The 22,626-nt window shown below is 39.2% G+C and overlaps 1 protein-coding gene across 2 annotated transcripts in view; it reads right to left on the bottom strand.

Moving 5' to 3' along the window:
• MCU (mitochondrial calcium uniporter) overlaps positions 1-22,626 on the bottom strand; it is a 438,436-nt gene that overhangs the window by 179,161 nt on the left and 236,649 nt on the right. For both annotated transcript variants that reach the window (XM_055535454.1, XM_055535455.1), the window contains exon 2: positions 17,573-17,731. In XM_055535454.1, coding sequence (XP_055391429.1) covers positions 17,573-17,722 — 150 coding nt within the window. In that variant the 5' untranslated portion in view covers positions 17,723-17,731. The remainder of the gene's footprint in view (positions 1-17,572; positions 17,732-22,626) is intronic.

Raw genomic sequence — 22,626 nt, 5'->3', positions numbered from 1 at the left:
TACTAAAAATTTAGGAACAAACTGAAGAGCCATTGCTATTAAAAGTAAGTACTTTCTTGACAAGTTACAGAATATAAATGTTACAAGTCAGAAGTCTGCAATAGTTAAGCCTGTACTCATTTAATCATACTCCTGGAAACTGAAAGATTTCAAAACTAGTTTAATATTCAGGTGGTCATATAAATGCCTTCTACATCAGTGAACATGCTAATAAAATTCATTTAATCCTAGAACAGGAAAAGAATATTATGCAAAGACTATGGGAATCTGAATAAAGCACAGATTAGTTAATAATAATGTATCAATATTGGTTCATTACTATATATTTATATATATATATATATTCATTGATTATAACAAATGTACCATACTAATGTAAGATGTTAATAATAGGGAAAATGGGGAAGGGGTATCTATGAGAATTCTATATACAATCTTAGTCATTTTCCTGTAAATCCAAAACTGTTTTAAAATAAAATTTATCTTTAAAACTTCATTTAAAACTCGTAACATAATCTGCAGATTGTAATACACCTTCTAAACTCTTCTTAGGACACAATCCAAATGCACTTTGAGCTGTTAGATACTCATACACACATACATACACATACAATCCTGCTATCTGTGAGCTTAGACACACAAATACATGAAGGAAGCTTTCTATCTGTGCCAGTTTTGGTTTTGCTCCTAGCTATAAATTATCCAGGCTTAGACTTCTTTTCATTCCAACTAACCTAACCTTTTTTGAGTATACACTATAAGCACTTAGTGATTCATTAAGAAGCAATTCCCCAGTTACCTTCAAATGATAAAAGCATCCAAACTCCAAGTAAGGTCAATTCTCCAATAAATCATATCTTTGTGGTTTAAATCATTGAATTTTTGCTTTTACTTCACAGAAAACAAAGGACAAAAGATTGTGCCTTACAGCTAGTAGGGAAAACAAGTAGCTCTAATGTGGTTTAAGACCTAGCAGAAGGAACCCTGAGCAAGGAGGCAGGAGACCTAGCTTCTAGCTTCAATTTTATCACTTTTCAGCTAACCTAATGAATTCAACTGTGGTCACACCATGTCTATCTCTAAGTATAACTTGAAGTTTGGTTCTTTTGTAGGAGAAATCAGCAAACTTTTTCTTAAAAGAGTCAATCATTTTAGGCTTTGTGGGTCATGTGGGTTCTGTCACAACTCAACTGTTATTAATACAAAAGCAGTCATAGACAACATGTAAATGACAAATGTGCCTGTGTTCCAATAAAACTTTATTTATAAAAAACAAGCAATGGTCTTGGTTATAGTTTGCCAGTTCCTATTCTATATATCAGGGGCAAGAAAATCAACTGACAAGTTCAATTTTGTAAAACTACTCCACTGAAATAAACTGTGTTTTGTTTGCAGGGAGAAAATGCTTATGAATCAGGATCTTCACATACCTGAGAATGTTCAAGTTTCCCCTGCGTGAACAGGTCACATCACCAATACCTAAGACAGAGCAGGAAAACACTCTCCCTTACATGGTTGTTATGACATAACAGGGGGTGTGTTAATTTATATAGGCAAAATTTACAAGGTGACCTGCAAAAGTAAAATACCAAATTTTAGCAACTTTAGCAATAAATACAGAAACCCAAATCTCATTAACACCAATAATCACTTCTTCCTTATAGTAAGCTAAATTAATTCAGAAAACTGCCAAGGTTACTGGCTTTGCTGGGAGAGCTCTTTTGTTTCCATGTAACTCAGCTGGTTTAGAACAACAGACCCTTAGTCATCCATAACCTATTAAATTTCCAGGAGGCCAGAGTAACAAACTGTTTGAACTAATTTAGAAGTTTGATTCATTCTGGGATGGGACAGGGGTTTTTCATCAGTATAAATGGTCTAATCAAGCCAAGATCGTATCTATCATCCTTATAGGGTATATCCTAGTAAAAATGTTCCTTTCTGTGTTAGTCACCTTGCTAAATTCAGCTTCATGTTAGCTACCAGATATTCAACAGCAGGCTGGAGCAAAGAGCCGGCCCACAAGGATCAAGCAAGTGCCTTTTTAAAAACTAATCTTAAGGAGTTCCTCTCCATGGCTTTGCAAAGTAAGCAAAAACCATGCCAAATAGTAAAAAAGGCACTTACTTGACTCCCACAGACCAGCTCCACACTCTAGCAGCTGTCACTGGCATGGTACATGGAGACTGAGGTGGAAACGATTATCTTGCCAACCACTGTAGGAATGGTAGCGAAAGACCTAAAAGAATAGAAAAATGTAAAGTCAATGTCAAAGGCAGAGGCCCTCCTGAGCCTGCTGACATGGGTACCTCAGCTTTTAATGCCGAAAAAGTAAAGGAAGTCTGAAAAGTTCAAGTCATTCTTAGCTGCTGGTTATTACAAGCAACCCTTTAGGACAAGAGAGCACTTTTAAAAGAAAATGAGTTATAACCTAGAATAAATTCGGACTGGTTATGAGAAACTCTGAAATACACTTTTTTTCCCAGAGAAAGTATTGAATCATACAGAAATAAAATTGAATCATAGAGAAATAATAATAAAATAAAAACAGAATCATAAGAGAAATAAAAATAGCGAGAATCTGAAGCAACAACTCTTAAATTAATACTTTTAGAAATAGTATTAAGGGGAAATTTTTTTCACATACCCCTACCATTCTAGCATTTGAAAAACAGAGAACCCTGATAAACTATACAGAAATAAGAAATATTTGTAAAAACTTAGGAGTTTCCCAGAAATAGAGGTGTCAGCCTATCGAAGTTCACTCAGGAACTTTCGCCAGTTTCAGAAACAAGTTTATAAAACTTAAGAAATTTTGGCAGTTAAAAAAAAAAATTCAACTCATCTGCATATCCATACAACTCTCTGGTTTAGAAAGTATGTTTTAAAATGCTTTACTCTTGGCCATTTAATTAGAGATCATCGAAAAACAAGAAGAGTAATTTTTATTTTTATTTATTTTTAATATAACCTTATCTTATTTTTTGGCCGTGCTGTGTGGCATCCTAGTTCCCTGATCAGGGGTCGAACCCATGCCCCCTGCGATGGAAATGCATAGTCTTAACCACTGGGCCACCAGGTAAGTTCCAAGAACAATTTTTAAAAGCCTGTTTACATACCTATCTCCTCTCTCCATCCTACACTATTTATGGGTGAAATAATTTGTGGGGAAAAAAAAGTGTGATGTGCAAGAAAAACAGCAACAGTGAAAAAACAACAATCATTCTGAATTCGCAATCCCCTCTTCTCCTCCCATCTAATCATTCCTACCAAAACAAAACTAGCAAAAAATAAAAAAACCTCTTTTACTTGCAGGTCCATTCAGCACGCTTTTCCTCAGAACCACAATCCAAAGAAACAGGCAGTTGAGTTTACTCATTCTTGAGGCATCAGAATCCACCCAATAAAAACAAGCAAATAATTTAAGCTTTCAATCTAAATAAAGTATAGCCAAAAAAGTATTCTTGCACTAGCCCTTAATTCTAATATGTTTAAATTTGGGTCACTTTTTTAATGGACAGTCTGGTGATTCAAACTACCCAGGCCTCAATTAATTTAATTAGAATGGAATATTCACTGTTAATAGCAACTCTGGCCAGACTACATCTTGGGTGCTTAACTAATGTTTTCTTCTTAATTTTGGCTTGTGTTTGCTTTGCCTTAGCTACAGGCCCTGGAAAGCATCCCGTTTATTGGTGTTTCCCTCACTGCATCAGCATTTCTGGTTAATGCACTACAGCAAATCATCTGGAGGGACAGCCTGAATGGAGTTCTGTACTATGTATTCTGCAAAACTGTTCAGCCCGCCATATGAAAGATACTGCAAATGACAGACTACAGGAGACTGGGAAGAAAACATATTGCTCAGAGATTGGTTTTTTAAATTAATGACTACAAAGAAAGAATACACACTGACATACATACATAACACGTATATATGTAAACACATATATTATTAATACAAATATTTATTTCACACCACCTGCCTGCCTCAGAAAGAAGTACCTCCCCTCAGTTTCACACTTTGTTTTTCCTTTACTGCATCAAAACCATGACACAATCCAAGAATCGTTTTTTGGTTTATTTTTTACCACATAACGGACATATCTTTTTACAAAACAAAGCAGATAGCTTTAAAATACAAATTACTCCAAACACACAGAAAAGAAGTAATGACTAAATACCAACAAGTTTCTATCCACAGCTTGCCTGCACTTGAAAAATCTGAGAATTTTAATAGAATTAACCAAGCTTTTGCTGCATCTCAGTCCCTTATGAGTTCACTATAATACAGCAGATGCTGTTCTGCATTTTGTATAAGACACGCTCATCTGTGTAATGAAACATTACTCGTCTCTGCCTTCTCTTGGAAAGTATAAAGGGCTTTCCCAGAAAAATGATAAATGAGGACATTCCACACCAAAAAAGGAATTGGCCTTTTTGAAAGTCAAAACAACATTCCTAATCTAACTTTTAAAATGAAAAAATAAAATAAAATGACATATTTCTCTTTCCTATCCCCCTAAAATGTTCAGCTAAAAAGGTTTTCAGTCAACAGGAAAATGGATAAATATGTGCAACAGAGAATGAAACACCACCCAGCTAAAAATGAATGAGTCAGAACCAAAGGTATCAGCTACATAATTTAAGTATTAAGCAAAAAAGAACAAATTACATAAGGATATATACAGTGTAATATCTTCTAAATAAGACTTAAAACATGTTTACAATATTGTATGAGCTATATGGCATAAACATATACAAGGGAAACATCAAATTGGAGAGTGTTTGGCAAAGAGGAGAGGAAATAGGCCTGAGGAAAGCAACCTGGGGTAGCAATTATAATTGTATTATTTCTTAAGCTAAAAGAAATACATTATTCTACTTGTTTTTATAGACATTACATACTTCATAATTAAAAAAAAGACTTTTCCCTTTATATGTTTGACGAACAACAAAATTCCTTATGAAGGACATCCACCTCCCCACCCCCAGCACCAGAAAACCACCACCCTCAGCTGTCGGTATGGCCTTTCCAAGCGGGCTTCTTTGAGAGCCTGATCCTCAGTAGTTATCTTTTTTCTTCTACTAGCGCTGCTCCTTTCTGATGCTGGCTGTGATGTAACCTTCCAGATCCATATCTCAGAGCCTCAGCCTGTCTCTACTTTTAATCTTACCAAGAGTATTCGTTTTAGGCAAGAAATCTATTACACATAGTTTCCTTTCATTTCCCCCCTTTAACTGCTGAAAGCTCTAGTAATCAAGAGAGCCATTATGTATCTAAAGCTCACCCGACTTTGTAGCAGTTGGCCAAGCTATGAACTCTATTTCCTTCTGAATCAACTACTAACACAGGATGAGATATTAAAATTAAAGAAAGTACTGACTGGAGTTCAAGTCTCCATTTAATAAATGAACATTCCAAAATTTTGTAACATGGTATATACCACAATTCTGTTCTACTATCTCAATTGTGCTTGGATAACATTTTGTTTTGATGCTTAAGTCAGAGCTAGAAATGGAAAAAATAAATTGCATATTTTGGGGGGTTAACGAGAACAAAATAAGAAAACAAACCCAATTACTAACATGCATATAGATGAGACATTCAGACAGAGTATACCCTTAGGAATCCCCTCAAACACAAAAACAACAACAAAATCACTACTACCTCTTTGTGATCAGAAAACTCATTTTTTCCTGTCTACTCAGCAGCTTCTATCTTTAGCATTCAAAGATCACGGAAAGAGAGGTAGTAAGAAAAGAGACAGAGACAAACATTAGCTGGTATTCTTCTGTTTATGAAAGAAATGTAATTCCATCAAAACCAAACCAAAAACTTTACATTTTCTCACTTGCTTTTTACTACTTCTTCCACTTCATTCCATCTTTAAACACTTCTTTAAAGTATTCTGACAGCTATAATCTGTTTTAAAGTGAAAAATAGGTTTTTATCACACTTGGCCACTTGCCACAGCCCTGCTTCATGGCAGCTAGCAGAATCCTGGCAGTACAAGATACAGGATACAGTGGGGGTAGATGGAAATACAGAAGATTTGTTCCAAAATAAACACTTCCAAAAACCTGTCATCTTTGGAAATATGTATCAGTAGGGAATCTAGAGTTGGCAGCACCTCGTTCAAACAGTTCCTTTCTCTTTTCAGCAGTGCCCAGCCCTTCACTCTTCTCTATTCTCCTTCACTTGCTCCAAATACCCCAGGTAGATGTCACTGTGTCAATTTCTTAAATTAACTATAGCGTAACAACTCTACATGCTTTTCCCATTACTGTTTTTACTTAACATTGTACATAGCCATGCTTGTTTCAGCACAACCTGTGAAGTCTTTTAAGATTATCAGCTGCTGTCTGAAGCAAAGTCATTCCTTCTTGATAGCTCTATGATTTCCATCTGTAGAATCAAGGCACAGGGAACAAGATGATATACCAGGTTGAAGGAGTCGGACAATGGTCCCTAGGACTTTTTAACTCACTGACTCATTTGTCCAACACTAACTGAATGTCTACATTCACGACACTGTAGTAGAACCAGTTCACAGGGTTTGGAAGACCAGACTACTATGAACAACTAACCACTTGTTAAGATTTTCACACTGGGGATTCCTGTAGTATAAAATCAAAGAAACATTTTCTGTTCCAGGCTGGCAGGTCACAACTCAGAATTAATGAATGATTAGCACAGTCCTGTCTCACAACACACCATCATTAACTGCTTTTTTCCTCCTCCCTTCTCTCCAACTCTGAATTTCCCACCATATCTTTACCTCTTTTCCAACTCCCTCAGCAGTTTGAATTAGAAGAAGAAGAAAAAAGAAAGATGGAAATAAAGGCTTAATGAATTAAGAGGAACGTAGGGTAAATTGTTCATCAAGATGTCAGAAGTAATTATGCAAACTGTCCTGAAAAGGAATTGGAAGGCTCTTTTTTGTCACTTCAAGCCCTTTGCTCTTGTGAAAATAAGTAAACATATAACCATCAGTTAATGATTTTATACAAGCTACCCAATGAAATAACATAAAAATTACTTGTCGTGTTACATAAAAATGATAAATTAGAATTAAAGAACTTTTTAGGTTCACCTGACCAAGCATCCTTATTGAACTGACAAAAATAATAGGATCAAAGAGGTTATGCCACTCACTCAAAGTCAAACAGCAAGTTATGGAAGAGAAAGCAGCAGAGCCCAGACCCCTAACTCCATTATACCACATGGCACATAATTCTCTTCAATTACTTCTTATTTTGGTGACTGGGAAACACACACACACAAATACATACACACTCTTAGCACTTCCATCTTTTCATTTGTTTAACCATCTGAGAGAACTATCAATAATAAATTCTGTGATGGTACAACTATTATTTGCTCCCATAAGATTTCAAAAGGTTCATCAACTACACCGCAAATACAATCTTTTCTGGTAGAGCAGATACACTAATGCCTCTAAAAAATTGTCATAATTGTAAAGTAAATACTTACCTTTGTATTATAATAAAACCTAGAAGACCAAAGAATATGTGCTCTCCAGTAAGAAAGCCAGTAAGGTCCTAGTCAATTAAAATGTTAGAGAAATCATTTCAAATAACTTGTTCTCAACCCTATATAAAGGCTCAGCGCCAAAGAATTGATGCTTTTGAACTGTGGAAAGCATCTTTGGAGAAGAATCTGCAAAGTCCCTTGGACAGCAAGAAGATCAAACGAATCAATCTTAAAGGAAATCAACTCTGAATATTCATTGGAAGGACTGATGTTGAAGCTCCAATATTTTGGCCATCTAATGTGAAGAGCTGACTCATTTGAAAAGACCCTGATGCTGGGAAAGATAGAAGGCAAAAGGAGAAGGGCCAACAGAGGATGAGATGGCTGGATGGCATCACTGACTCAGTGGACATGGGTTTGAGTAAACTCCGGGAGATGGTGAAGGACACGGAAGTCTGGCGTGCTGCAATCCATGGGGTCGCAAAGAGTCGGACACGACTTAGCAACTGAACAACAACAACATATATGTGTGTGTGTGTGAGTGTGTGTGTGTATATATCACTACACTTGCAACACTGAGGGATAATACATATATATTCCTACTGCTTCTGCCACTCCAATTTCTCTGCCACTCCAATTTCTCATATTATGAAATTCATAATATGAGAAAGAAGACTACATTCATAATATGAGAAAGAAGACTGCTAAAATTTCACTAAGAAAAGATTTCATGCTTAGGAATAGCTAGTTTTGTTTGCTTATTTGTTTTTTAAAAGATAAGATCCTCATACTTAAAATTTGTACTTAATGCTTAATCATACTTAATGCTTAATATTTCCTAAAGGAAATCAAATATTACAGAAATGGAAAGTTAAAGGGAACAAAGCCCATTAAAATTACTCAAAAGTATTCATCTAGTTAATGAACATGTTAAGCGTTTCTGCTTTGGCAGAGTATAATACACAGAACATATTCTTTCAACAAGATTTGCTGAATGCTTATCATGCTGTGTGAACTTTTTCATACTGCTATGCAAATCTTCCAGATTCTGATATTATGTGGTACAGGTGGGGAGGCAGGAATAGGGATAGCGTGGATATCTGATTTTATATATAAATTTTTTATCATTTAAAAATAATTAAACCAGTTTTTTTAATACAAAAGCAGAGGTGTAGAAAAAACAACAAAGAAACATACTCAACATGACAATAAAAAGAAACTCACAGAAAAGGTCAAAAAATAAAATTTCTGTACCTGAGTAATACAGTCAGAAAGGCCTTGAACTGAACTGCCTTTCTACCTAGTACTTACTAGCTGAGTAACAGGCCACAGCCAAGTCCTATCAGCAGTCCACAGCCAGTCAAGTCTTATCAACTCTACTTCCTAAATCTCCCTTCTCTCTGTTCTCTTGTTCTCTATCCTCAACGCTACTGTCCTAGTTCAGACACCTTTCGCCTGGTCAATTAAGATGTTCTACTGGTGTCTGTCTTTCCAGCCCCAGCCTCTCCAACGAAGTCCTCACACTGATGCCGGTGCGACCTACCTAAAAGCAGAACCTAACCATGATTCAACTGCTTGAAATTCTTCCCTTGCTCACCTATTCGACAAGTAGCATTTTTGCAAACTGTAGCTTAAACTGCACAATCAGTTTAAATGGGTCCCCAACCAGAATTTCCTTAAGAAAACAGAATAGAAACTGTACATGCCTCATACATAGTAAAAATATTGTTGCATGAGACCTTTCCCAGTTTTATGCACACATGCACATACTCAATCAAAATACAAAATGTATTTCTACTGTGGGTTGAGTTTTTAAAAAAAACGCTGACTTAATAAAATTTCAGCTCCTTCGCAGGTTCTTTCACAATCTGATCCTTTATCATAGCAAGCGGTTAAGAGACAGGCTCTGGAGCCAGACTACGTGGGTTTACACACTAGGTATGCCACTCACTAGCTGTGTTATCCTGGGCAAGTCATTTACTAGCTGTGTGTCACTGACTGACTGTGATTCTGGGCAAATCACTCAATCAGCCTGATGGAACTCAGTTTCACTATCAGTAAAACAAGGATAATAGCAGTACCTACTCATAGGGTGTCACAAGAATTAAGTGAGACTGTATAGTGCTTGGGACATGGTGCACTTGATAAATTTTATTATTGGTATCACTACTACTGTCCAACTTAATCTCCAGCTATTCTTACCCAAACTCCAATTATAACAAATTACTGGCTGTTTCTCAAGTACATTGTACCCCCTCATACTGTCATGTTAGATACTACTGCTGCCTTAAATATGAATCAACCTTTTCAGTCCCCCACACATTATATTTCCTCATATTTCAGCTCAAGCAAGGTTTCCCCACTTAAAGGCTTTCCCAACATCCTTTGGTAGTTCTCAGTGTTCCCACTGAGTCTCTACAGGAGAAAAAAGAAAGAGCACAGCCAGTTGCAGTCTTGTTTATGAAGGTCTCCTGGCCAGCCTGTGAACCCTTAGAACCACAGTAGAAACATGTCTCTTTACCAGCAGTGTCTCACAGAGAGTAGGTGTTCCAAAGATATTCTCTGAATGACTCTAGGTTATTAACCTTTCTAGGTCTTTATTTTCTCATTTGTACAATGGGGATAGTATTTTGCCTGAAGGGTTGTTATGGAGTACACTACAAAATGTTGTAAAAGTGTTTGATAAGGAAGCAATGCTCAGCTATTACCAGGTTTACTGGGTGGCACTGTTTAGAATCTCAAACTAAATTTCAAAGATCTCGGGCAGGGGGCATGGGGGTGGGGGGGGGCGCGAGGAGCAAAACCTTAGACCCTTATCAGCTAACATCTGGTGGCGAGAGTAAAAAAAAAAAAGATTTAAGAAATGTAGCCAATGGGAGGGATAAGATCTCTTGGAAGAAACTGCAGCAGATGCTTGAGAAACAAAACTGAAGGAGCAGACCCTGAAAAGGAAGGAAGACCCACACTGACAACCAGCATGCTACAGCTTTAATTTTAGCCAGACTCAGGCTTACATCTCAGCTCCAAAACATTTGTTCATCTTTGCATCCCTATCATTAAAACAGTTTATGAAACGAAAAGAAGAAATGAATCTATTTCATCCTCAATTTCCTTATCTATAAAACTAGCACAATAATACCTTTCATAGGGTTATGGTAAGAATTAAACATGGAAACACAATGCCTTTAACTCTGAAATGCTTTCTTCTATACCTACCCCTCTATCTTTAAAGGCCAGGTAGTTCAGCTAACCTATTTGCTCTCCTGTTATTTTATAAACTATCAGTTGCATTAATACTCTTAAACATCCTGTAACATCATTTACTATAGGTAAGAAGTACAAAGTGGGCCAGTCTTAGAAGGCAAAAAAAGACATTTTAAACATCTTGCAACCTGTAAGATAGTAAACTCAGGACTGAACATTTGAGACTACCCTCTGGATAGCATCATACACCCAACGGGTTCTGCTCAGCAGTTTTCTGGTGATTATTACAAGTGCTCTCACCAAAATAAAGTGGACAATAATAAGAAAAAATATGTAAAAACTGAAAACTTTAGTAACAAAGCATAAAAGGTAAACATTTCACCCTTTTGGATTAATAAGTATTATTAACATCATTAAAGGACTTGTAGAAAGACTCTTATTTTTAACAGATGTCAAAATGCAATGTCATATTAACCAATTATTCCAGAACTGAATTAGAAAAAGTTCAGTTTTACTATGCTAGTAGAGCCAGTTAGTGATGTAATTTACCAAGTTATGCTTTTACCAATAAAAAAATTCGAGCCTGTACATGGTTTATGGGTCAAGAATTCACTAAGCTTATTAAAACTACTTTGCTTAAAGTCAACTTTGATTTTTACACAGGCTGTCTCACTGCAAGCATTTAACAAAGTGCAGTGAAATAAATGGATTATTTTCCATTTGTGTTCAGCTGCAGAGGACAGGTTTTTTTAACCAGATGTCATCAAGCTTAATCTAAATCAGGGAGTAACCAAGATTCAGTTTGACTTTAGGGTCCTGCTGGAAGAATTTGACCCCAATTCACTTTTAAAAACCAGTCTCAGCTTAATCATTTTTAGAATGAAACAGAATTATATAATTTCAAAGGGAAAAAAACTGAATGGGAAAATTAGCAGATGTGTGAGCCATTATCAGCTCTGTAGTACCTTGTTAGGTACCAAGGAAATAAAAGTTCCTTTCCTTTACCTACAGTCTTGTCAAGCTCTAAATTCTAGGACTCTTTTAAGTACATGTCCTCCACAGTAACATCTTCCTGTAACACGTTGTTCCTGTACTGTATCAATCAGTCAAATAAAGATTAGAAGTTTCCTCTATACTGAGTGGGCTTCCCTGGTGGCTCAGAGGTTAAAGCGTCTGCCTCCAATGCGGAAGACCCGGGTTTGATACCTGGGTCGGGAAGATCCCCTGGAGAAGGAAATGGTAACCCACTCCAGTATCCTTGCCTGGAGAATCCCATGGACGGAGAAGCCCGGTAGGCTATAGTCCATGGGATCGCAAAGAGTCGGACACGACTGAGCGACTTCTCTTCACTTCTATACTGAGTGGTTATCTTGAGATCTTAAAAGGTAATCATCTCCTTACTTACAGGAAAACAAACAGTAATTATTTAAGAAAACCCACAAAGCACAAGGCCAGAATATAAAAAGAAATAAAAACCTACATCTCAGTAGTTATTGAGAAAATGGTATCAGCAAAGTGCTACTATGGAAGACCATAACCACTCCTTGATTGCACTTTCAAACAGGAGGAAGCCCCAAAACCAAACGAAGTCACATTCAAGTTGTTGTCTTTGTCATACGCCATTCTTGATGCTGCATTTCTCTTTAGATTCCCTCTTGGAGCAGAATTCCATAAAGCATAAAATAGAACCCCTTGAGACTTAGAAAAGTTCAATTAATCAGAGTTTGTTGACTAAATCCAAATTTACTCATCCAACTATCTTTGGGGCTCAAAATAAACAAGATTTTAAAATAAAGTTTCCTTAATAAGTCTGCTCTAAGCATATTTATCCAGAACCCTCAAAATCTTAATATCTTAGTCATCTAAAACAACAATAAATCTAGACTCTGATTCAAACATATATTTCTAATAATCTGGGTATTTCTTTTACTTCGGATAGAAAGTTTGTACCCCCACCACCACCCCCCAGTAGACCTAATACAATGTTACCAACTCTCCTTTACTAGTCCACCATCAGTGCAGTTCAGTTCAGTTGCTCAGTCCTTTCCTACTCTTTGCGACCCCATGAATCGCAGCACGCCAGGCCTCCCTGTCCATCACCAACTCCCGGAGTTCACTCAGACTCACGTCCATCGCGTCAGTGATGCCATCCAGCCATCTCATCCTCTGTCGTCCCCTTCTCCTCCTGCCCCCAATCCATCCCAGCATCAGAGTCCTTTCCAATGAGTCAACTCTTCGCATAAGGTGGCCAAAGTACTGGAGTTTCAGCTTTAGCATCATTCCTTCCAAAGAAATCCCAGGGCTGATCTCCTTCAGAATGGACTGGTTGGATCTTCTTGCAGTCCAAGGGACTCTCAAGAGTCTTCTCCAACACCACAGTTCAAAAGCATCAATTCTTCGGCGCTCAGCCTTCTTTACAGTCCAACTCTCCATAAACAAGTGTAATATACAACCAAGGACAGCATTGGCAATAACAAACTTAAAGCAATTACCCAAATTAACCAAATATGGTTACCTAAGCAATAAGTCATTAAACAAGTCAAGGTTGGGGGAGGCGTGGCATAGCACACCTTTTCATTGGCAAGCAGACAAAAGGGTGTGCATTCAATGAACGCTTGCTGAGTGTTATCTATGTATCTAGCACTGCTCTGGAGTCCATGAGGGACTAAAAGGTAACAAGGAGGGACTAAAAGGTAACAAGATACACAATCTTTGCCCAGAAAGATAAGACATCCACAAATGAAACATTTAGAGAACAAGCCAGAGTCAATCTGTATCCTGAAAATAATAAATCCTATCAGCATTCAGAGAAGACAGAACAGAACAATGGGAAGGGGTTAAAAGCTAGGAAACACACAAGATTCAGACTAGGATTGCTCCTTGAATCCACCTCTATTTAAAAGCATTTTTATCCCATGGACATGTATGCTGCTGCTGCTGCTAAATCGCTTCAGTTGTGTCCGACTCTGTGCGACCCCATAGACGGCAGCCCACCAGGCTCCCCTGTCCCTGGGATTCTCCAGGCAAGAACACTGGAGTGGGTTGCCGTTTCATGAAAGTGAAAAGTCAAAGTGAAGTCGCTCGGTCGTGTCTGACTCTTAGCTACCCCATGGACTACAGCCCACCAGGCTCCTGTGTCCATGGGATTTTCCAGGCAAGAGTACTGGAGTGGGGTGCCATTGGCTTCTGCATGGACATGTATACACTCCTACATTTAAAACAGGTAACCAACAGGGACCTACTATATAGCACATGGAACTCTGCTCAACGTTATGTGACAGGTTGGATAGGAGGGGAGTTTGGGGGAGAAGGGATGCATGTACATGTATGGCTGAGTCTCTTCACTATTCACCTGAAACTATCACAACATTGTTTGTTAATCGACTATACCCCAATACAAAATAAAAACTTCAAAAAAAAAATGTTTTTAAAGAATTTTTATCCCAGATGTCATTAACCACAAACGGAACAAGTCACTTCCCTTGGTTCCCATTAGGTCTGTTTTCTCATCTGTAAAGTGAGGAAGTTAGGTTCAAAGAGGAGTCACAGGTCCCAGTCTCTCACCTAAAATGGACCTTAGAAGATAGAGGAGTGATTAAGACTAAAATTCCACTACAAAAACTGCATAAACATTTAGTATGGATATATGAGACGCTGGTTTAAGTACAGTGGAGTCTTTGTGCTGAGTGGATCTGGCAAGGTAAGACTCAGCCAGTTCATGAGGATCCCAATTAAAGAACTGGGACTTGTCTCCGTGTCAGGCAATGTAACCTCTCTTAAGGTTACATTACTCTCTTAAAACTTCTAGGTTAAAAGAAAACAAAATAAAAAGCTTTCTCAGGTTAAACTGAAATGATATCACTGCCAAAGAACTACAATGTGTAAAGCAGAAAGGGACAGCCATGATCCGTAACAGAATAACGACAGACTTAAGAGATTTAGTAATTCAGCATAGCTGTTGACCACTAGGAAATGCCAGCATTCAGGTTATCATAATCAGAGATGAGACATATTGAGCAAAGAAATTACACAACCCACAGTGAAAGGCAGTTCCCTTCAAAGAATCATCCTTGAAAAACAGCCACCTTCACTAACTGCACAGAAAGACGTGCAACAAATATTTAAGATCAGTCTTCATTACAGCCACAGTCTGGAAAGCAATAACAGGCTCTTCACACAGAAAAGGAAAAAATTACACTAGATGGTGCTACAGCTACTGACTAAGCCCCTGCAGCTTTTCTCCCATTTACTCAGTTGAACAATGTTTTAATGGGGCGGGGATTTCGGGGGAGGAGGCCAAGTTCGGTTTCATAACTTCACAACCACTTTTACCTATATTAGCTGAACTGCATTGCTCTGGGCTTGTTCTTCAAATCTGGAAAAGATTCAAAAACATGCCTCTCAAGCAAAAACTTAACCAGTACTATAACTGGTTATTTATACTGATTAATTAAATTGACTCTAATTTATCAGACTTACTACAGCAGAACAAAAGTGGCACAAGCAGGACTTGTGATCTGTCCAATGCAGAGTGCCATCTGCTGTACACGCACAGGGTGTCACCCACACAAGATTCAACCTCAGCTGCTTCTCAGGGACCTTTATAAGAGCAAGTTGTTTGTTCTATATTGCCTAACACACGTGCCTCAAACCAACAGAGGAGAATTCTCATTCATGGGGTTTTAAATACCAGTACTTTCATAACAAGCAGTAGTAAGTTTTAAAAGGAAGGAGAAAGATGTGAAGGAGCAACTGCACTTTATAACCAAAAGAGTACAATAAGAGGGACAGAAATATCTGGAGTGGATCAGAGTCCTAAAACTGTTGTATATTCCCCATATAATCTTGGCCACGTCTCTCCCCTTTCTGGATCTCAATTTCAGGCATAAAATGTCAAGAATTAAATAGGTCTCTAAGAGATATCTTTCAAATTTTGAGCCTTGTGAGGAATCAAAAAATAACAGATGGAGACAGCGGTACACATGATAGCTTTGGAGTAATCATAGAAAAAGAAAAAAAATAAATTTACATATTTTAAATAATCAGGCACAACTTTTTTCAAAATCTTACAATGCTAAGTTCATTTTCAAGTCACCATTCTTACAACACTTCTGCCCTTCAGAAATAACACTTCATTTAGTTGTGCTTTCAGCTCAAATTTGGCACATCACTTTTACCCACCCCAGAAGAGCACAGAAAAACACTTTCATGAAGTACCTGCACAAGGAAGGCACCCACAGCCTGACAGACTCGCATAGTGGAAAATACACAAGGCACAAATTTCAAAACGCTAAATGAACACCACACCCAAATAGTCTTCAAAACAACTGCAAAGTCGAATATATTACCAAAATACAGAGACAAAGACAACTTGGTAAGTCTTTAAATAGTTTGAGGGGGAGGGGAATGCAATCAGATTTTTGGGTGGCCTTATGTTTTTAAACGAACAAAACATATAACTGGAGGCTATGAAACATGCAAATCTAAATTGAACTGTGGAAAGCTCGGCTCTCACCCAAAAGCTTCAGCAAAGCAATATGTCAGTATGCCAAAATGAAGTACAATTTTCTCACAAGGAGGAGGATAGGGTCCATATCTGTGACTAATAATAACAATACCATCTTGCATTTAAAGAGCATTAGTTCTTTTCACTACTCTTTCAGACACCTAATTTTATGCTGTCAACAGTCTTAGGGTATCCTCTAAAAAGCGCCAGTTCAGTTTCCTCTCAAGAGCCATGTGATCAGAACAAGAAGACAGGTGGGTGTATTTGTTGAGGGCTGAAGGTACTAGTTTCTGCTATCAGGCAGTCTGCAGTGATTTCTTATTACCACACTATACAACTTAGCCCTAGGAAATAAAACCTACACTCTTTCTTTTGGAGTTGGCCAGAGATCAAAAGTATGGATCTAGAAAGTCCAAAGAAAGATAATCTGCTGACTTGTTAGATCAAGAATTCCAAGTCAACTTGATCTCTTGCAACTTAAAAAGAAATATACACACACCCCAAAGCTGTTCTAACAGAAACTCCCGTGCGTTGCCAGCCAATGAAAGCCAGCAATAACGGGTTAATACAACCACCAAAACCCTGCCTCTGGGAACAACTTGTCATATTCGCTTCCCCTCTGCCTGCTGCCCACCCTTCCTTCTTCAGGCAAGCACAAGCTTATAAACCAGCCCTCCAAAAGGGCCACCGAGGACCTTTAAGGACCTGAGAGGATGGAGCTTGCCTCCTGAAGCAATGCAGCATCCATCGCAAGGGTGCTGTGCCCCATGCCCACAAGCAGGAAGTCACAGAAAGGGATAAAGTTTGATTTTCCGCCTTGCCGGTTCACACAGGGCCGAGAAGAGAACGAGGGAGCAGCCCCGCTGGGGTTCAGGGTTGCCCTCCGGGGGACAGTTCCCGGCAGCATGGCACTGCCACTCCTGACACAGACACAAGGCAGCCGCGGCAACTCAGGACACCCCAACCCGCCCGGAGGAGGAGGGAAAGGGGACAACTTGAACAGTGCTCAGTTAGGGAGCAATGGAGCAGAGCTGTTAAGGAAAAAGGAGGGAGGGACCGAGATTGGGGCGGGTCGGGGAGAGGTTCAAGTCCCTTCCCTTCCCCGCCCTGGTGTCCCCGGTCCTGCGGGGACATCCCAGCCGTCGCCCCTCCTCCTCCTCCTCCCGGCTTCCTCCGCCCTTCCTTTATTCCTGGTTGCCGCCGCAGGCGCCTGAAGGGCACGGCGGCTCCTCGGTGCCCGGCAACCTCGGGAGCGGCCGCGAGTTGAGGTAACTCGCCCGCTGCCCCGGCGGCCTGCCTGCCGGCGGCTCCCACACGCCAGCACCGCCCCGCCCTCCCCGGAGCCGCCGGGCGCGCTCGCTCACCGTCCGGTGGTGCTGCTGCTGCCGGTGGCGGCTGACGCCCAGAGCAGGGAAGCAGCCCGCAGTCAGCGCTCCGCAGCCGCCGGCGCCCCCGCCGCCGCCACCCCGGGAGGAGAGGAGCAGCAGGAGCGATCTACCTGCGGCGGCCGCCATCTCTCAACTGGAAACGGCGCCGACCCAGGCAGCGCAGCGGACGGCCGGGGCGGAGCTAAGGCCGCCACTCACCGGCGCCGGCCCAACTGCCGCCCTGGACTGAGTTGATGAGGCGGGGCTTCGTGCAAGGTCCAATCGACAGGCGGCAGAACCAAACTAGAGACTGCCTGTCACTTCCAGAGTTACCTATTGTGGGGCATAGTCAATCACGGGCAAATTCTAGGGAACGGGTAATTGGCATCCGAACCCCACAGGATAGCAGCAGTAGAGATAGAGTATTCGATTCGGCTAATCTTCATCAAGGATACAGCTATATAATAAGTGTAACTGGGGAAATGGATATTTGTGCAAAGCTCTGTAGTTCGTGAGTGTTTTAAGTTGGCAAAATAGACTCCAAATTAGTAATCATTAGCTAGGTACGCTGGAACTCCCAACGACACGCCCAGAGTTATCATTCATAACTGATGGTCTTTGGATATGCTGAAATTATCCCCACATCCTGAGGTTATCTAACAACTATAATATGCAGCATAGTACAGGAGGGGTAGGATGGTTATGATACCAAAGTCCCAGAATGAGTACATGTTATCAGTGAATTAACAGACCTGTATACACTTCAAATACTCAGTTCACTTTTACAGCACCTTTATACTGATATTCTTACACTCTCCATAAGCAGCACTCTTATTTTCATAGCACTTTTGACCTTATGTGTGCTTATTAAACTATAGAAACAGAACATGCCCATAAGTAATAAAAAATCACTTGAAGTTTACCTTAATGAATTTTCATAATTTAGCTAAGTTAGCCACTAGAATACACTTTGGAATAACTCTTTCTCTTGAAAATACTTCTTTCCACAGAAACAAGCTCATAATAGTTCATTTAAGACTATGAAAGATTTGAGGTTTCTTAATCTTCTCAGAAGACAATTTCCTTGCTGTCTGTTTATTATTAGCTAGTTAATTCTAACTCCTTTTACAATCTGGAGCAGGAAAACAGTTTGGTAAGCAAATAAAAGTATTATCCTAAGTTTTAGGGTGATAAAGTTAAAGCTAAATGACACAATACACACACATAATTTTATTCTATCACTTATTCTAATAATATTTTTTAAAGCTTGACTGAAATGGTACTTTTTTGATCAAGAATAGCTGAATAATAAAGGGAGATTTTGGTTTGTTTAATCCTTCCACCCCACCCCATGACTGTAAGATGATTGGCTTTTCCAGATGAGACACTCATACCACTCACCCAAAAGACATTTGTTGCTCAACAGTGGAACATGAGAGCTCAGGAATGAGACAAGCCCCCCATTCAACAGCTGCATACACTAATCCCCCTAGCTGGAAATCTGTGACATTCCTGGGGCAACTTCACTTACAATCATTTTCCACTCATCTATATTTATCCCATCTGCACTTTATGTATTTCCCCATGCTTTCTTTATGTATTTCCCCTTGTCACTTCACAACTTCTTACTAGGATTACCATGGATTTTAGTTTTGTTTTTATTTTCTGTGTATTTGCAAATCTGGCTACTAATCAGTATTATGCCTTCCACTCCATGTTATACTTTGAAAAGTTCTACTGGAATTGCCTTTCCTCTGTTTCTCAAACTATGAAAATAAAACATGGATCCTGCATTACTGAGATTTAGTCCTATGGACTTGCAAAAGAACAATAAATAGTTTTTCAACTGCATAAACCTGAAACTGAAGGGATTATCAAAAGCTTTCTCTTTATCTATTAATATTTACCAATCTGTGTCATCTTTCATCTACCAAGATGATACCATTGATGAACTACATGTAGCTTGCGTATTTTGAGGATCCACCGACTAAACTGAATTTTAATAATCCCCGGCTAAAAATTAATCTAAACAAATCTCAATTATCTCTTCACAGAGAAAACCTTTCCACAGCCGCAAAGGACATATCTCACACAAGCTGATTGGCAAGGCCAAATAAGAAGAAAGTGTAGACAGCTCAATAGAAAGTTGTTCTCTAAACAAATAGTAATTTCTGGAAGAATAAACAAAAACACATGTTACTTCTGGGAAATTTTAAGGGGTAGTTATCTATTTGAATGGTTTAACTTTTTCCCATCTGCATGTTATTTTTATAGTTACAAAAATATGGTCACTGAAACCTACATGGCTGCAGAATTGTTTTCTGTGCCAATCCTTAAAACAGGTTGATCTTTTCTTTTAGCTAAAACTAATCAGAACAGATTTCCTGGAGCATGAAACCCTAACTAGGTTCTCTACTAAAATGTACACTAAAGTCAGCTCCAAAGTATGACTCAACTCAGTGGAGTATTTGCCTAAGCATTCCAGAATAGCCAGGGTAGGTGATGCACACAGTTTGTTGACGTGAGCCAGGAAACATGAAAGAGATCTGCTTAGAGATCTGGGAACTATGTTTCATGGTTTGCTAATATGAGTTATTATTAGCAATCAGCAATTCCTAAAGATCAAAAAAAAGTATAAAAAGGAGAGAGAGAGGAAAGTGTGTTTAGCTTTTTAAATATGTATCATAAATCACAACTTAGATCTGTTTTCTGGTGATTTGGCTCCATTATTTTTCCAGATGTCATTATTCCTATTTTTTAAAACTACCCATCTGCAGAAGGGCTCAAATATTCAAACCCTACCACACAGCTTTTCCTGTCTATACATCTGATCTGACTTCATCAAACACACACACATTTTTTTTTCCTTCCTTTTGTTTTTCTCCTTTTCTTCCCCCTTACTTTAATGGAGACTGCAATTTCATATTGGATCATTTACATGCTTTATATACATAATTTACATAAGTATAGTTACATATCTCCTCTTAAAATTTTTGTTTGACAAGAGTTTCATGCCCTGGCCTCCAAAGGATGACTGACTCTATATTCATTTTATAACTTAGTGACATTAATCTAACATTTTTTTAGGTCAGAAACATCCAGTTTGCAAGCTGGGGTGGGGGGGGGGGGTTTGTTGTTCTTTTTTGTTTTTCTGTCAAGTACCTAACAGGGAAACACTGAGTTCAGAAGGCAGGGCTTGTTCAACTAGGACTGTCTTCGTTCATGTTTCTCAGGATCTGAGAGGTTGGCAGCTAACTTGCACGCCATCTTTATCATATTGGATTGGCTTGTGGCCACCTACAGCCTTTGCTCTTTAGTAGACCTTTGGAATCAGGAAGTCTTTTGTCTAATCTGAAGTGATTCAAAGAGGCAAGACACTAATTCTGCACTCAAACCACTTATTCCTTAGACAGTGCACAGGAATTCAGCACACATTTTAGTGGGACGCAACAATATCCACTCCAAAGTATTCACAAGTGCCCCCTCACCCAATCCTAAAAACATTTTCCGACAAGGCTGAATTATAACAAAATTCCAAATCGGTAAAGGGCTCTCCTCTCTCAGCATTCTCCAGGTATTTACTACCCATACCCTGAACATGCCCTGACATTCCAACCTCCAACTCTTTGCTCCTGCTGTACCTATACGTCACCTGTTCTACTCTGTTAAGACCAGCTTGGCTTCCTCTGAGAGGAAATGCCCAGGTAAAATTAAACTCTCAGATTTGTTCTTTGACTTTCTATCATGCTGCTGCTGCTGCTAAGTCGCTTCAGTCGTGTCCGACTCTGTGCGACCCCGTAAACGGGAGCCCACCAGGCTCCCCCGTCCCTGGGATTCTCCAGGCAAGAACACTGGAGTGGGTTGCCATTGCCTTCTCCAATGCAGGAAAGTGAAAAGTGAAAGTGAAGTTGCACAGTCGTGTCCGACTCTTAGCGACCCCATGGACTGCAGCCTACCAGGCTCCTCCGTCCATGGGATTCTCCGGGCAAGAGTACTGGAGTGGGTTGCCATTGCCTTCTTCATTCTATCATAGTACTATGGTACTTGATATGAGCTGGTCTCATATCAAGTATGACAGTGAGGTCTGCCACACCCTTGAGTATCTGACCTATTTGGTTAGACTAATTTGCCTGGCTAGGCCACAGTACCCTTCTCCCCTCACTTTTGTATGTATTTTATATCAGAATGATTTGTTACTATCTTTCTCCTACACAGCTCTTCCATTTTAGAGTTGCCAAGCTGGTAAATTAATTTAAGCTGACTTTAGATGATAACAAGTTCTTCCTGGATTGCCTCTTTTGTACGACATTTACACTTAGAGGACTCAAATGCTAATAGGCAAAATAATTTCACAGAGTATGGCAGGTCTAAGAAATTTTTTTTCAGGTGAGATCGTCCATTAATAGTCTTCAAATTTTCATCAAATACCTAGTCACTTCCCTCTGCCTATTTCAAGGTCAAATACATCTTTATATTATGCTGGTTGTTGCCCAAATTTCAGCTTCTCTGAAACTGAGCTAATTTAGTGTCGAATGCTGTATTCATTCCCTACTTCAATGTGATATATATAATCTTCACCAGTACTTTTAAACATGAACACAAAGTCTGGACTGTGGGATGCACTTGGGAGGCAAAGGGTGGAGGAAACTGTGGGTATGAGACTGGTCATTGCCAGTTAACAACAGGTGCGAATACTGCTCTTTAAATTTAGCCACTGTACTTGGCATCTTGTCTCTCGGCCGTCACTTATAGCAACCACTGATGATTTGGAAAGGATCAAGGAAATGATGACAGAAAGGGTCACGTTTATTAAAAGGCAGAGAGAAACGGTTTTGTTCTTTTTTAATAAAAACTAGCCTAAGGAATAAAAAGCAGCATAAGACTTGCAAAGTGCAAAGACAGCTTAGAGTGAAACGCGAGAGATAATAATCATTAGCAAATTGTTCTTAATTAGGCAATTTAAAAGTCACTGCAGCACCAAAAACTTTGGAGACAGAGTATCTAAAATTTGGATGGAGACTCAGAAGATTGTTACTATTAATTGAGGGTAG

The sequence above is a fragment of the Bubalus kerabau genome, chromosome 1, assembly GCF_029407905.1.
Source record: "Bubalus kerabau isolate K-KA32 ecotype Philippines breed swamp buffalo chromosome 1, PCC_UOA_SB_1v2, whole genome shotgun sequence".
In the NCBI taxonomy this organism is placed as follows: Eukaryota; Metazoa; Chordata; class Mammalia; order Artiodactyla; family Bovidae; genus Bubalus; species Bubalus kerabau.
Note: the sequence above shows the minus strand (reverse complement) of the source record. Positions and strands in the feature narration are given on the sequence as shown.